We start from the raw sequence: 17,490 nt of genomic DNA on the forward strand, positions 1-17,490 counted from the left end.
AAATTCTCGCCATAGTTGGGATTCTGAGACCAATGAATGGTTCAGTTGGAGGAGTCCCCCAGAAATACCTGATCTGAAATGATCTCAAACCTGACTGTTGCGTGTTCTTACCAGTACTGCTTCTGGCTCTGTCTGTCACCAACATCAACCTCCACATACACATTGGTAGTTTCAATTGATTGATCAGTTCTGTCTCCAACCCCATCACCTACACAAACCAGTGAGTGTGATAGACCAGGCTGAGCTTACCCCCAACACACTTGGCCCTGACAGCTGAAACAGAGTGACCACCAAAAGCACCCACAAAGCCCGCCTCCAGCCCTGGTTCCTGTGATTGCCAGTATGTGCAACATCCTGGTCTAGTCTGTCCCACCTCCCATGCGTCAATGGGCGCTGAAGTCTATCTCAACCCAACCAACCCACTATGCAGCCCACACTGTGCCAGCAGGTGCCTCCACCTATCTAGCCAGGCCTGCCGCCAGCTCTGTTTCTCATGCTCACCAGTAAGAGTTGCAACCCATCAGAGAGGTAACCAGAGTTTCTTTGCCAGTCCCAGATCTTGTACTCTGCAGGTGATTCTGCAGTCTAGCTTGACAGGATTTACCCTTAGTTCCAGCACTTGCCAGCTGATGCTATGGCAAAGCCCAACCAGCACACACTCACTCTAGCTTATGCATGCATCAGTGGGTAAAGTCTGTCCAGCCTTCCTGCTCTCCAACCTAGCTCACATGAAAACCAGCAAGTGTTGCAGCTCTGCCAGGCCTATTCTGCCCCTGATCCCAGCTCTCATACTCACCAGTGGGAACAGTGGCCCAGCAGGGATCTCCCCCAAAGTCCCCGTATCAGAGTCACCCCAACCCATCCTGCCCTCCCCCAGTCTCACGTGTGCTGGTAGGTGCTACGACCCAATCTGGCATGGCCCGTCTCATCTCGGCATTTGCTGGTGGATGCTGTAGCTAGTCCAGCCCAGCATATTCCCAGTTCTAGCTCATGCTGGTAGGTACTACAGCCTAGCCCAGCCCAGCCAGTTTCCAGTCCTGGTGCTAATGTTAACTGGCTGATGTTGTGGCCTGACGCATTCTATCCTGCACCTCATCCTGGTTCTCAGACCTGCCAGTGGGTGCTATGGACAGGCCCAGCCTGGCCCACCCCCATACCTGACCCACATGTAAGCTGAGAGGTATTGTAATATTGGGCTGCTCTCAGCCTTGGTTCCTACAATTACCTGCAGGGCCTGTATCCTGACAGAGAAGTTCCTCAATCCCTTCTATCAGGTCTCCTCCCAGTGGCAGATCTTGTGCAATCTGGAGGGTCCTTGGCCCAACCTAACTTAGTCCACCTCCTGTCCTGGCAGGAACAGTAGCCTTGCCCAACTAACCCACATCATTCCAGTTCTTACTGTTGGGTGTTTCAGCCCAGCCACACGTCATCCACACACTGACACAGCTCTCATGTGGTTCAGAGGGGGCAGAGACCTAACCTAGCTTTTTGCACCCACACTCTGGTTCACACAAGCACCAGTGGGTGCTGGAATCTATCCTAGTCTGGCATCCCCTAGACCCAGTACACATCCATGTCAAGGGACACTGCAGTCATGTCCAGCCCAGATTGCTGCACCCATTCCAGCTCTTGGGCTTACCAGTAGAAACCATTACCCAGCTGAGGCATACTCCTAGCTCCCCAATCAGGCCTGTTCCCAGCCACAGACCTTGTGCATGCCAATGGTTGCTCTGACCCAATCAAACATAGCCCATCACCCGTCTTGGCTGCTGCCATCAGATGTTGCAGCTTGGCCTGGACTGGCCTGTGCCCAGTCCCAAATCTCGCTGTTGAGTGCTGCTTCTTGGCCCTGTTTAGTCTTTTCTCATTCTTGGGTCATGCAAACCAGTAGGTGTGATAGCCTAGCCTGGAATGAGCCGCACTCCAGCCTGTCTCCAGCACATGCCTGTGGGGTAAGTTTGGCCCTGCCCATCTTCCCCACATCCAGAACCAACCTACACACTTGCTAATGAGTAAAGCTAACTTTCCAGGCCTAACCATCACCCAGGTCTGATCCCAAAGCTCACCAGCAGGAACTTCAGCCTACCAGGGGAGTTTCCCATGTTTACCCACCAGGCCCTTGCCCAGACCCAGATCTCACATGTGGCACCGGGTACCATGCCCTTACCCAGAATAGCCTGTCCTCTCCATTCTGGCCTATGTATGTGCTGGTGAATATTGTGGTGTAGCTTGCTGCATACCTCCTTATTGGGTATGGCTGCAAGTGCTGCAACCTGGACCTTCTCAGCCTTTTCTCAACCCCAGTATCCATGAGTGTCAGAGGGTTCCATGGCCATGCCTAGCTCAGCCCGTCATTGCCCTCAACTGTTAATCTAACCTGCAGAAATAGCAGCTCCACAGAGGTAGGCCCACATATCTGCCCCAGGACGTGTTCTCTCATGTGCTGGTTAGTGTCTTGGCTCAGGCCAACATTACCCATCCTATTCCAACTTTCTCTGGCAAGTTCTGTGATCCATCCCTGCCAGGCAGGACCCCAGCCCTAGCTTTAGTGTGCACCAGTGCATGATGGCCTGCTGTGAATCATGCTAACCAGCCCTTCTGAGATCTCTCACCTGGGCTGGTGCATCTGTCTGACCCATTAAAGTGCTGCAGCTTCCACCCCCTGATTCACTCGGTCTCAGCCCCCTTGCTTACCTAAAAATACAGTGGTGTTTTTAGATGGGGACCTCACCTGCAACTTAACCCTTCAGCAGTCTTCTCTCCCACTCCCTCTCCTTATCCCATCCCTGATTATGTGGGGAGATTTCCAGGCTTGCTCCACCTACCTGGATGTGAAGCCCCTAGCTATCCCTGGTACCCCACAGGCTCTATCCTCATAGTCCCCCATGAGACTGAATGGCCAGGCAACCATGGGCAGAGCCAGGCCCCTTGCATCCTGTCTGGGGCTGTCTGCTCTCTTTCCTTCATTTATTTTATTCTTTATTTTTTACAACAAATTTAATTTCAAATGTCTCTGTAATCAGTCTTAGTGCACTACTAACAATAATATTCAGCAAGTAAAAAATAGAAAGATCACAATTCCACAAGAGTTTGATATAAAAGACAGTATTTCACCCTTTTCCTGGCTGAGTAATATGCATTCATGTGTATCTGCCATATTTTCTTTGTGCAGCCATCAGTTGATGGCTATCCAGGTTAATTCCACATTTAGCTGTTATGAATTGAGCTGCAATAAAGATGAAAACACAAGTAACTCCTTCATATGCTGGTTTCATTTCCTTAGATAAATTTCCAGAAGTGGAAAGGCTGGTTATATAGCAGATCCATTTTCATTTTTCTGTGAATCTCCACACTCTCCTGTGATGATGTACTACTTTATATTCTCACCGATGGTGCTTTAAGGTACCTTTTCACCCATATTTTCTGTAGCATTTATTGTTTTTGTAATGATAGTCATTCTAAGTGGGGTGAGATAAAACCTCATTATGGTTTTTATTTACATTTTCCTTGTGGCTGGGGCCCAACGCCATATCCTAGTGGCTTAAATCCTCACCTTGCATGTGCCAGGATTCCATATGGATGCTGGTTCTAATCCCAGCAGCCCTGCTCCCATCCAGTCCCCTGCTTGTGTACTGGAATGGTAGTCGAGGACAGCCCAAATGATGGGATAACATGAAACACTGCCTCTCAAATCTGGTTATGTACAGTAGTCACTGGTCTTTGTGTTTTATTTTCTGGTAGAAAAAGTTTTTGTTTCTTTTTTTAAGTTTGGGTAACCACATATTTTCCTTTCTGATGCACAGTTAACTAGAAGCCTAGCACACAGCTTCTCGCCCCATCTTGAAACCTCAGTGGCTTGATTGTTTCACAGTAGCTGAGGGTCTTCCTGTCCTGGTCTGAGTGAACGACAACTGAATAGCCACCAGCGTGCAGGGGAGGATGCTCTGAGTCATTTCATCAGCAAGAATGGCCCACCCAGGTTCCCACCTCCTTGGTGATTGGCCTTAAAGCCTCTTATGCCACTGGATGCCCTTAGAGTAACAAGTAGAAATTTCTAGTTGGAGATTTCCTGTTCTTCTAGCTATTCCATCTATCTTTATCTTTACCACCTTAGCAATTCTCATGGTGCCAGATAAATATTTATTTGTGCGAAAAGTCTAAGTCAATGGGCTTTAAAAAAAATACCAAGAAAGAGAAGGAAATCTAGACAGCTATTCCAAATCAGGACATCTTTGATATCTTGATTAAATGCATTGCATTTTGTAACAGAGAGAAAAATACCACTATCAAGTTAGTGGAAAACATTTGAAAATGGTTATAGATTAGATCATAATACTGTACCAATGTTAAATTACTTGATTTTGGTTCTCATGACATAGTTATAAAAGAAATGATTATTTTCTTTGGAAATGTTTAGACATGAGGATATAGTGTCTTCAGTTTATTTTCAGATGACTAGGCAATGAGACAGAAGCAAAGGGGAAGAATTCGATGAATTCAGCACAGTACAAGTAATAATTGTGGGTCAAAGTTATGTGGCAGTTCCTTGTATTTCTTCTTCTTCAAATATTTGACCTGTTTAGATGTAAACATTATAGGAACATAATCCTTAAAGTTGATGCACGCTCCTGGGTAGTACAAACAGAGCTCTGTCAAGTTCTTCACTGTGCTCTCAGATCACATGTAACTGGCATGGTGTATCCAATTTCTGAGGGAAAGATGCAGACTAATCTATAAAATTCCCTAATGGGTCCTGGCATGATTCAAAGGAATGGAAAGAATAAATCCTCAGAACCATGATGGAAGTGGCAGCTCATCCCCAAACATAAGGGACTTTCACTTGTGCACGGGGAGAGGATGGCATTTGGTATCCTAGGTCATCGCTCAGAAGAACACTTTCTTCCTCTTCCAGCTCATCTCTGTCTCCACCACAGGCCAAGCCCTGCAATCAAAAACACTTGTTAGTCGCCATCCCACCCTGTTACAGGAAACAACAATGGGACAGCATTTCCAAGGGTACCTTTGCTTCTAAGTGCACACTGAAGCACAGAAAACACAATCAATTTTCTTCTTACAAATGCAACCATAGGTTCTAGAGCAATCCATCTGTGTTACTCCTGTTGAGGTTAATAGTGCACATTCTCTGCTTCTAGAAGGCAACTTCATCCTTGCCAAATTCCTGGAGAACAGAGAACATAAGAGCCAGCTATTTCAATCTGTCTTATTTTTCAGCAACATAATTCATGAGTTTTAAATTTTATTTTCTAATGTCCTGATATATGGAAATGTTTCTCATAACTCCATCGTTGAATGGTGTTTATTAACACCATTAAATGGCATTTGTGATAAACCAAATTACTTTTTTATTTCTTTTCAGTAACAATGAGATATTTAAAGAGGACTCAACATTTGTAACTTAGATAACTACGTCTTGTGTACATATTGGGAAAATGTCAAAGATGGGATTATATGGCTGATGTTTTTGTTTGTTTCATTTATTTGTCTTCCCTCCCCATAACTAATAGTTGAACTAAATTAGGGCAAACACACTGAAGACTACCAAGGCACGAATTCATTTTTAAAAAAGCAAGTAGAATAAATATCAGAACCACTTTGTTGTTGAACATAATTAAAATACTAGGTAAATAAGATGCTGAGCCTTCGTGAATATATGCTCAACTGGCTAGAAGCAAGCTCACATCAGGTGGAAGGTTTAGTACTCATGTGAGGGGCAACACAAGGATAATTAAAGCACTAAAGACAGATTTTTCCACTAAGGAATGGGCTGGATTGAGTGATGAATTCTGTCCTAAATAGAGGTTGTAAATGCAAGATAAATCACGTAGGGCTGATGCTCAAAAATGAAAAAGCCTCAATATAAACCACTCTAGAACTACCTGACTCTTTAATTCAATCCAAAGAGAAAAAGCATAATCTCATTTAAATTCAAAAGCAAACAAAATCAAGTACATAGCTTGCATTTCCTATATTGCTGAAGAGTAGTCAAATCTGCTACAGAAAAAAAAAAAAAAAGAAGACAAGCAGGAAGCAATTTAAACAAACTATCTTCAAAAACAGGCAGAATGTGTAAGATGTGTTAGGAATGTTTAGGCAAATTAGTATCTATGAGAGGTGGGGACATTTCCACAGCAAGCAGATCATGTATGTGGTGAGCTTCAAACCCCCATCCTTCCCAAGAAAGAATAAAGGCCCAACCAGAGTAAAAATGCAAACAAACTTTCACAAAGCATGTACATATTCAATGTCTAGGGCTTAGAATTCATCCATTGGTGCTGCCCATTCTAACCTTTGCTCACACTAGGCTCATCAGCTTGATCTCATAGCTGCACCTGTAACCAGGCTAAAATACACCTATGTGCCCCTGATAATGTGTGTGTTGGCCACAAGAACCTTCTTCTCTTGGGCTTTCTTACTCAGACCTTCTCCCAGCCCTGAAAATCACACTTGTACAGTCAGGGTTATGCAACAGAGGGAGTCACCCAAGATACAGGTGATCTTTCACCCTCATGTTCTTTATCCTAACTGGCAACCTATCATTATGCAGTAGGCTATGGGTCCTAAGATGACATAAATGATTGTGGAATGAGCACCTTAATTTGGACTGTGAGATTTTCTGTGCTGTGTTCTCTAGCACAGTCAGTATGCCTGGGAGTACATTGGAAGATAAAATAACAGTAACGAAATTTTGAAGATTAGAATTCTCAGAAGATAACTATTAATGAATTTTTACAACCTTGTAAGAAATGAAAGATGGCTTGAAAACAGTAGCAACTAACAAAGATATCTGAAAATGTAAAAACACTAATACAGTGTTTACACACACATTGCTTTTTTACTGTCAATGAACTTTTTGAAGCGCATGTATGTGTGTATGATTACGTTTATGTGCACATTGCCTATACCAATACCCACTAATAATATACAAATATAATGATGCTACCATATATATAAATATACTAACAAGACAAATCACATGGATGAGTTTCAAATCAATTTGGGGATAGTTGGGCTCCTCATTTGTGGATGATGGAGGACTAATTATGCACATTTTAGGATGTTATGATCACTGAGGATGATTGTTTTATTTATGTATCTTATAAAACATGTTACATGTACTTAGAACACTTTTAATAATAAGAATTCTGCATGGTGTCCCTCTTTTAATTTATAAAATATTTACTCTGGTTCTTATTCTACTAATAATCTCTACTTATAATAATTTAAATTGTGTAAAATGAGAAATGACTCTTTTCAAATACAATCTGGACAATTCAACAAATTCCGGAAACTTACATTCCAGGTGATGTGCCAGTATCAACCCATTTCCATTTACTTTCTTTTTCATCATATGACAGTCCAATCCAGTGTCTATTTTGACCAATCTGAACCTGAATGAATTCCTTTCAAGGAAACAAAATATATCACAGAAATGAGTTTCCATGTAGAACATCAAAGTGGTATGTTTTATAAGTGACTTCATTTATTTTTCAACATTATTTACTTTACTTCGAAGTCAGACTTGCAGATATATAGAGAGATCTTACATCCATTGAGGCACTTCCCAAACGGTGCAAGTGCCAGAGTTGAGCCCAAATGAAGCCAGGAGCTGGGAGTATTTTCTGTCTTCCGTGTGGTAAGAGTCCCAAGAACCATTCTCCGTTGCTTTCTCAGATCATAATCAGGGAGTTAAATCTGAAGTGAAGTAGCCGGGACACAAACCAGTGCTTTTGTGGAACACTGGCACTGCAGGCAGAGGATTAGCCTGCTATGCCCTCATGTCACACCACCAGTGAGTACCATTTCAACGTAGGTTTAAATTTATGGTTTAGGGTCTGGTGGTGTGGCCTAGCAGCCAAAGTCCTTGCCCTGAATGCACTGGGATCCATATGGGCACTGGTTCTAATCTTGGCAGCTTTGCTTTGCATCCAGCTCCCTGCTTGCGACTGGGAAAGCAGTCAGGACAAACAAAGCCTTGGGACCTGCACCCATGTATCTCTGACATTGCAATAAAAGTAAATAATTTTTTAAAAGAAATGCTTCAAACACAAAACTTTTACATGGCATTATATTATGAGCTCTTGTATTATTGATTTTAAACATGTGTTGTATTTGCACATAATTTTCAATGATATTTTCTTAAGTGGTAAACAGAGGTTTCAGGCTAACTTTGTGCAAACATTTCACTATAAAGGCACATTGTGCATTGAGATAATTTTTTATACTAATAAATCAAAAAGACAATATCATTTTGTTGCCACTATTTTTTTTCATGATTCTTTTATAAGATATGCACTTTGGTAGTGTAATGTTATTTATTGATCAGCTAAATGTGACATAAAGATTCACTAAAATCAATGCAAGGCTAATCTGCATAAATGAAAGCACTTTCATGGTGCTCATTATCATCTCCATTTGGTAGATATACTCAGAGAGGTTAACTAATACACTGAAGGTCACCCAGCAGCAACTGGCAAAGCTTCCCGGGATTTGATCCCAGGAAGTCTGAGTGCTGGGTTCCTGTTAGTAACAGCTACACTATGCTGCATCCCTGTTACTTACCACCCTACAGGGATAACTAACTGTGGCTCCAGGGTAGAGTACAGCAAAGGTTAAGCTAAGTGCTTCATCAAAGCAAAGACATTCTTTGTTGTAAGAGGCACTACTGCACGCTCCTGAAAAAGGGAGGGACATTACTTACTCCTCATAATTAATAAAATGATCTTTATAACAATTAGGTGCATTGGACACTTAATGTGTAGCAGGATCATATGCTTGTTAGCAGACAGAGTGTGCTGGGAGATGCCTAACCATGAGATCTTTGCCCAGACAACAGTCATGCAGAAAGAATGCTTAAGATCCCTCTTTCTGGAACAACCCCCTCTTTTCTCAGTATCACAGGTTGTAAAGTGAGACAGCTGATGACATTGAGAATAAAAGCAAGAGTCCATGATACCTTTTCCTGCTCATTGTCTATCTTCAAAAGCGAGGAGCTGTAATCCTGGCAAGTTCGTTTACATTCCTGCCAGTTTTTCTTTTCCTGAACAAAATAGTAGCAGTTGACATGGAAACAGGACCAGTGGTCCTCACAGTGTAGTCCTCCTGCAACATATAAGAGAACAAAACAGTAGTTCCCCAGGGCTGGTGGAAGGAGAATTTATTGGTCTTGTGGGCATCAAGTTCCTGTCAGGCAAGATGAACACACCCTGTGCTCCACTGTGCAGCTCAGTGCCCACAGTTAAAGATGCTGTATGCATACTTCATATAGGTGTGTGCACTTTCAATTGTAATATTTCACATTGAGTGTTCTTACCATAAGTAAGCAAGCAAACAAACATAAGGAAATTTTGGGAGGATGTATGTGTCCATTGCATTGAGTCATAGCTTTTGAAATCCTTGCAGCATTTTTAATAACGTGTGCAACACTCTAATTATCTAAATTCTAGGGGTGCTGGCATCTTGTTTCACCCTATGGAATCTTAGAGAGGTAAAAAACTGCCATTGAGTTTGGGGAACAGTACAACTGTATTTACGCAAACATTTTTCCAGGGATTCCACATCCTAAAAAAACAAATTACAAGTTGTCCAGTAGACTCATACATCACTATATAGAAGCTTATTTATTAGACCTCACGTCCTTTAGTGAGAGGACAAATGAGGGAAACACTACTATACGTCATTCCAGTTTTCTTCCATACCTGGATTTTGTAGGGATTTTGAAGGAACAGATCCTTTTGCACAGCATCCTTCCTTTTTTAAAGATGATGCCAGCTTATTTTTCTGCAGAAATCTTTCATTTCTGAGAGTGTTGTATTCTAAGGTTTTATTGGCCAAAAGTTGCTCCTTGATGTTGCACTTTTGATTGAGATTTCCTAGAATTTCCTGATGTTCATGCTTTTCTTGAATATGGTGAAAATCTAAAACAAGCAGCATAGAAATCACTTTTAAAAATAATAAAAATAAATCTTTAAAAAAAAATACTCCTAAGGATCTTAGAGCAAAATTAAAGACAAGAGAAAAAGCAGTATTTTGGCAACCAACTCTTATCATTTCAGCTTTTTTGACATTTAAAAAGTAACCCCTCAGGGAACTGGCCACAGAAATGGAAACATCAAGTTTTTCACTACCAGCAACTTAAGGGTAGATAAATAAAATACCTGAATAAAACTATCAGTGTTAATATTATACTTTATAGTTTTTAGTTAATTTTTCATAGCACATCATGTACAAATAAATACCACCTGAAAATTCAGTTAATTCACATTTAACAATACACCTTTGAAAACAGAACCTAAGCTGGGGCCAGAGTGGTAGGCTAGTAGCTAAATCATCGCCTTGGATGTGCTGGGATCCTATAAGGGCTATGATTGGTGTTCCAGCTACTCTGCTTTCTGTCCCTCTTCCCTGCTTGTGGCTTGGAAAACCGATTAGTGGATAGCCTAAAACCTTGAGTCCTGGCATTCATGTGGGAGATCCAGTTGAGGTCCCTGGCTCCTAGCTTCACCTGGGGAGTGAACCAGCAGACAGAAACTGTTTCACTGTCTCTCCTTCTCTCTGTATATATTGCCTTTCTAATAAAAACAAACAAAAAACTAGGATACTAGGCAAATATTTGCCCTCATTGTCAGAATGTCCTTGATCTAACTTAAAGTACCCAGATTCAGTAGCATGCCCCAGCACTGGACCCTGACTCCAGCATCCTGGGAGGTAGCCTTTAGGCCAAGAATCTGAGTTTCTGCCAGCTACCTGGGGACCTGGAGCGGGTTCCTTTTGGATCCCAGCTGAAGCTGCAGGCTCTTGGTGAGTCCAAAGGTGAACGCCAGATGGGTTCTCTATCACTCAAATTAGAAACAAAGTTTAATCTGGACTATATATATATATATAGCACAATTATCATGAAGTAAATAAAATATCTAATAAAATGTGATTTTACCCAATTGTAGTATATCCATTGTTTCCTTTAAATATGTAAAGAAATGCAAGTACAAGATAAAACTTAAATTCACGGTCATTTTTGTGTATGTTTTAGTTATTCTTACTAAGGTATTACTTTATTATATGCTAAAAATTAAACAAATACACAAAAGCAAGGCCAAGGACTGTTTCTCTCAGACTTCAATGATGTAAATTCAGATAACAGAGTATTACAAAATTCTCTGTCAAAAGGAGTATTATCATGCATTATGTAAAATGAGACAGTGCATCCCAGCTTCAATTGGTCAGATTAGATAAGCAAAAACCAAAATCACAGTGTGATATGACCTTGACAAAAATCATCAACAAAAATGAGAACCATCTGGTAAGTTCCCAGATGTTTCAAGAGCTAACATTGTTGAAATCTACACAATGAGTGGTTCCTGAAACTCCTAAGACAACAAAAAAGAATCTACTATGTTACTTACTCTTTATCACCAAACCTACGACTGCAAATAAGAGAAGAAAACAGAGGATTCCAAGAGTCACCACAATGAGATGCCAGGGCACTGAAAACTCTTTAAAGAAAAAAAAGTTAATTAAAATAATGAAACAGCCACAAACAGGGACACAGTTTGAAGCAAAGGGATGATTTTTTTTAAAACATTTTACAAGCACATAATATACAAAAAATTATTTAGATGTTTAACTTGGAAATAACAGTTTTAAAGTTTAAGAATTCTGAATGATACACAGTCATGGTGCAAGCACAGGTCTCCAGGGATTCTAAAGCTCAGCCCTCAGACAGCACCAACGCCAGTCGGGGTGAACATAAAAGCATGTTCTAAGAGACACAGGCACTGCTTACCCTAGTCACATCTAGTCACAAAGCAGCACAAACAAGCAAGATTCTAGAGACAGTGGACACCAATAATGAATATTCTGAGATGTGAAAGTGATGGATCCCATCCTCACAGCAGTTTCTAAAATTCAGTTTTCCTTTTTTTTTTTAATCATCAGTCCTTTTTTCTCCAAAGAACAATGTATCACACTGTTGCCTTTGAAGTTCTTATAATCCAAAAAAAAAAAACACCTCACTGATGATCATGAAACTAAAATAATAATTCTTGTGATAATATTTCAAGTAGGGAGAGAAGAGAAAAATTAAAATGTCCACTTGATATAAACATTTTTGCATCTTCATGGGTTTTGAGGCCAGACATATATTCTTTCTTAATCACCAGAGTTGGAGCGATGCCCCATAACCCCACCAGGCCTGCCCACTACCCTGGTTCCCATGCAGGCCACTATGTACTGCAGACTTGTTCAGTCTGTCCCACATCTCATTCAGCTCTCATACATGTCAATGGACAATGAAGCCTTGTTCAACCCAATCAACCCTAATATCCAGCCAACACATACTAGACATATATTCATAAGCACCTAAAATGTTTACTCTCTGAATAATAACATTGTCTTCAAAACACCATTTTCACTTCTTATTTCAATAAGATGTTTATTTATTTCAATAAGGATTGCTGTGTTTTTGAGACACTATTCTGTGCTTTATTTTAAAAGAGTTACAATTTATTTGCATCAGATCTCAATAGTGTAGAGTTCTTCAAATTCAAAGAATTCACTCATTTTCTCCATTCTCTCAACATTTTGGAAAAACGTTTTCAGCTCAGCTACCCTGGTGGGTAATACTTTGTCATAAGCACTCAACAAGCAGAAGTACGTATAAGAACTGTTTTTAAACCTCAAGCTTGGAAACTCATAAAAGGCAGGTGACTTTAGATGCTTCAAATGTACACCTTTGGTGTTGGCGTGATGGCACATTAGGCTGCTACTTGCAATACCCACATCCCACATTGTAGAACTGATTTGAATCCACACTGCTCTACTTCTTATCCAGCTCCCTGATAATGCATCTGAGGAGGCTGCAGAAGACCCAAGGTCTTGAGTGTCTGCCTCCCCCCTGGAGGACCCAGATGGAGTCCTAAGTTCCTGGCTTCCTCCAGGCCCAGCACTGGCTGTTGCGGCCATTGGAGAGTGGTCCACAGATGACAGGTCTCTTTCTCTCTATCATTCTCACTCTCTTTCTGTCACTCTGCCTTTCAAATGAATCAGCAAATCTTTACAAAAATACACACACAAACCCTTCTCACCAGTTCCAGACCTTGGAGTGCCATCAGGGTTTGATCTTCTCTGAGAGTCTGAAGGAGACCGAAGAAATCTCAGAACTTCATAAGGTTCCTCCCTATGGCTCATCTTTAGAAGAGACAAATATGATTCACACCAAAGCAGAACTTGGAAAATATGTTTATATATATATAATTGATAGCCCCTGAAACCTCAGAAATATCTTTAAATGCTCAAACAGAAAATCTGACAATCTGAAAAAGAATCATGTTTTTAAAAACACCTGCCATGATACACCTATCACTCTTTATAAAAGCTCTTACAATCTTTTCAAGCCCACATGTCCCAGAGTACTCCCCATGGTATGTCTCATATCTTATCTGTAAATGATTCTGAGGGTGACTATCACATATTGATAAACACTTCAGAATCTAATGTCCAGGGTAAGATAAGCTGAATGCAAATCTCTTAGGTTCCCATAACTGAAGTTGCCATGGAAACCTTTGTGAAAATAAAATGTCAATATATGGTCATTAATGAATGTCCACTAAGACTCATTCTAGCAATAAATACCAAATATGAAAGAAGTTATTAAAAAGTAAAATTGAAACTTCACTTTGCTTTATGTTAATCAATGAGAAAAAACTACATTCATCAAGCAGGAAATAGTGAACACTAATTATACATGTGAATGTTTACTTCTATATGCTAATGTGCAAATTTTTCTGTTTAGGTTATTCACATTTTCTTGAATGTTTCACTGAATATTAGGCTTTTCTAACACAAAATCTTTCATTATGAATGGTTAATACATAGATCATACAGCCAAGTAAAAAAAAAGTAGCATCTCACATCTCATTTCTTCATGTGGATAACACAAATTAGGCTCACAGCCTATGGAGGAGACAAGTTGTCATGAACACTGAACTACAATCTTTACATCCTTCAGATTTCATACCATTAGAATGCAATGCAGAGAGAATTTTGTCCTTTCAATTTCCTTCTCGTGCCACGTTACTTGGAATTAAGCACTATATTCCTAGAAGAAGTAGAATTAATAGGATAATCATATTGAAAGATGCAAGGGAATCAAAGCAGGTGTTACCTGGATCTATGCCGTGTAATGAAGCAGGTGGAAGCACTGGACCCCAATAGAACAAGACGCAGGCCACTGCAGTCCCACAGCTCTTGCAGGGCTCTAGGAGGAGAAGTGAGGTGTCTGAAGGATGAAACTCCAACTCAAACGTCCTGCCCCTCTTGTTGAAACAGTGGTGAGAGGAAACCATATGCTGAAAGCTGTTGTTTACAGGAAAGGGAGGATGGTCATGAGCTGCATCTGCCTCCATTTCAATAACCAATCACTTCGTCCTGCTTGCAAAGCAGCATCGAAAATCAGAATTTGCGGACTGAAGAGAGAGCAATTATGGTTCACAAAAACAAGATGAATATCTTTTAACACAAGAGTAACATATGTAAAAGAAGCCACTATTTAAGTGAGTGAGAGAACTGTCTGTGTGAATACACACATATCCAAGAATGAATACGACTCATTTCTTCAGTTCCAAATTTAGATAATTTCCTCTCTGTTAGAAATGTTCTATTACATTTACATTTTTTAGAAAAGTATATATATATATATATATATATATATATGCAAACGCATTTTTAAAGTTATTTTAAAACATTCCTCATTCCACTAAAATATTTTTGGCTCTATTCTAGTTATTTGTTTATCCATTATGCTTATCACAAAAGTTGGTCTCATTACGCAGGGCATCGAGTTTATCCTTTTTTTCAATATGTATTAAACATTTCCCTTAAAAATTTCAAACCTCAATAATTTATTTATATGTATCTGAAAGGCAGAGCAAGAGATCAACAAAGAGGCAGAGCAAAGAGAGCTCTTTAATTGGCGGATTTACTTTCAAAATACAAACAAGAAAGTAGAGGTGGTTTAATAACTTACACACCAGTGCTTTGTTCTAAAACATGATTTTTTTAAAAGTTTTTTAGGTGGAGCTGCGGGGGAGGTGGCAGGCAGATTCACAGAGTGAAGGAGAGAAAGAGAAAGATCTTCCTCTTCTGGCACACTCCACAAGTGCCACCAGCGTTGGAGCAAAGCCAATCAGAAGCTAGGAGCACAGAGTCGTAATTTTTAAAACAAAATATAATTATTACTCACTTGGGACATGCATTCTTTATTTAAACACTCCCCAGCTACACATAGTTAAGTTTCTCAAAACAATCTGTACTAGTATAACGAATAATGAGCTTGTGATTTTAACAGTTTTCTTAGAAAATAACTTAAAGATAAAACAATGGGATCAAAGTGCATATCCATTCAAACAAGTGTGAGATGCATTACTAAGCTCCCTCGAGAAGAGTTGTTCCCATTTATTTTCCACCAGTTGTATACAAAAATACTCATATTTTTAAATATATATTTATTTAAAAGTCATAACAATTGAGGGAACATTGAGAGAGAATGATCTTGCATTCACTGGTTCACTCAACAGATGACTAGAGCAGCCAGAGCTGAGTCAGACACCAGGGACTCTATCCAGGTCTTCCAGGTGGGTAGCAGAAGGAGGCCCAGTACTTGGGCCACCATCTGAAGTCATTTCAGGCATATTAGCAGAGGGAAAGAGGCTGCCACAATGTCACCTAAACAGTCCCACAGTCACAATTCCTTACATCTGAAATTTGAAATGAAATTATTCCTACACTGCATTTTGGACCACAAACACTACTTCAAAAATATGCATCAACACCCCTCAAGGTTCACATTCTCACATACTTTAAAGTTTAAAAAGAAACTCCTTTGCATCATTTGGGTGCCAACAGTCAGACCCTACAAGAACATACTCAAATCTCACATTGAAATTCACTTTCCTTCCACTGAGGCCTTTGCATCATCGACTCCAGCTCTATGAAACCATTCAAGGAACCTTGGTTAAGCAACCCCTTGGGATGAACACAGCAGAGTTCTCGGTTCTCAGCTCAGCTCTCTTTCTGATTCCAGCTGCCTGCTAAGTGGCACTCCAAAGGCAGCAGTAGTGTCCCAATAGCTAGTGCCTTACTATCCTGTGGGACAACCAGGTTAAGTCTGGGCTCCTGGCTTCAGCCTTGACCCAATCCAAGACATTGTAGGTCTTTACAAAGTGAATTTTAGGAAGTTTTTTATTTCAATGTTTGTACTTAATTAATCAGTTCATCTCTAGTCCTGCAAACACAGGCTATTATGGATAACAGATTTGGGGGATGGAAGTGTGATGGAGAACAAAGTGGAGATGTATTAGGCAGAAACATCCCCACTCTGAGACACACACTGAGTTAGATTATCTGTTCTAACACACGGAACTGGGAGTGCAGGTGTTTGTAAGAGTGGGTGGGGATAGCACATCAACTCAGTGTGACAGATGGGGAACTACTCTAGGCTAGTGATATTCTCCAGAGAAACTATTTTACAGCCTCGAATCTGTATTGATTGCTGTCCCATGGATATAGTGGAGGACATATTGAGGCTACTTTTCTGCTGTGATTCTTGCATGTACAGCTGCTGACAGGTTGGACAGTTCTTAGGATGGAAGCTGGGAATGCAGAGTACATCATTTTATACTTGCTATGTAACCTGTACCATAACAATGTAATTATCCATCAGGTTGAGTCCCACATCTGCCTTGCTCATTGCTGTCTGCACTACAAAGCAGGTATGATGCCTACAAGGACACTTGCTAAACAAAGTAGATAATGTTAAGAGGAACTGATCATAAAAAATCTAAGTTCTTGGTAGTTTTAGAAAGAGGCAGAAGGAGACTAATGGATAAAAAGCCAAATTGTGTAATTAGTTTTTACTGCCTTCTGATCTCTATCTTCTGTTTGTGACAATGGTCTGTATATCTAGGAAAGGAAGTCCATCTTTAAAGGAGAAGGCACTAGATTACATTAATTTAATATTTTATTAGTGGTGAGGTGGGCATTGTGAAGCAGGTAAACCTGCTGCCTGTGATGTTGGTATCCTATATGGGCACTGACCTGTTGCTCTACTTCTGATCCAGCTCCCTATTGATGCACGTGGGAAAGCAGCAGAAGACAACTCAAGCGCTTGTGGCCCCTGACCCCCTGAAGGTAAACATGGAGAAAGCTCTTGGCTTCTGGCTTTGACTAAGTTCAGTCCTGACTATTGTAGTCATTTAGAGGAGTAAACTGATACAAGATCTCATTCTCTGTCTTTCCCATGCTGCTGTCTCTCTTCCTCTCTCTCTCTCTCTCTCTCTCTCTCTCTCTTCCTCTCTCTCTTTCATTCTGTAAATCATTCTTAAAAAGTAAGTCTTTTAAGAAAAGTATTAGTTGCAACGTTTAACACAGTCCTTTGATTCACAAACTTGCAATCAATACTTGATCAAAATCACAGTA

The 17,490-nt window shown here is 40.5% G+C and overlaps 1 protein-coding gene across 1 annotated transcript; it reads right to left on the bottom strand.

Annotated features, from left to right (window-relative positions):
• Window positions 1-8,630: 8,630 nt before the first annotated feature.
• On the bottom strand, window positions 8,631-13,705 carry LOC121147914 (killer cell lectin-like receptor 2). Its single transcript, XM_040967798.1, has 5 exons — window positions 13,101-13,705; window positions 11,421-11,510; window positions 9,717-9,935; window positions 8,975-9,120; window positions 8,631-8,693 (listed from the first exon to the last, which is right to left on the bottom strand). The coding sequence occupies exons 1-5, from the start codon at window positions 13,201-13,203 to the stop codon at window positions 8,631-8,633; spliced, it is 621 nt and encodes a 206-aa protein (XP_040823732.1). The 5' UTR covers window positions 13,204-13,705.
• Window positions 13,706-17,490: the final 3,785 nt, after the last annotated feature.

Source organism: Ochotona curzoniae, unplaced genomic scaffold, assembly GCF_017591425.1.
Source record: "Ochotona curzoniae isolate NIBS_2020 unplaced genomic scaffold, NIBS_Ocur_1.0 contig_1482, whole genome shotgun sequence".
NCBI lineage: Eukaryota > Metazoa > Chordata > Mammalia > Lagomorpha > Ochotonidae > Ochotona > Ochotona curzoniae.

Bases quoted from the DNA above. Each gene is read 5' to 3' on its own strand.
- LOC121147914 (XM_040967798.1), bottom strand. From the start codon at position 13,203: ATGAGCCATAGGGAGGAACCTTATGAAGTTCTGAGATTTCTTCGGTCT. The intron at 11,511-13,100 runs GTGAGAAGGGTT...TTTTCTTTAAAG, and splicing joins CACTCCAAGGTCTGGAACTG to AGTTTTCAGTGCCCTGGCAT. The intron at 8,694-8,974 runs GTATCATGGACT...TCCCTTTTTCAG, and splicing joins TAGACAATGAGCAGGAAAAG to GAGCGTGCAGTAGTGCCTCT.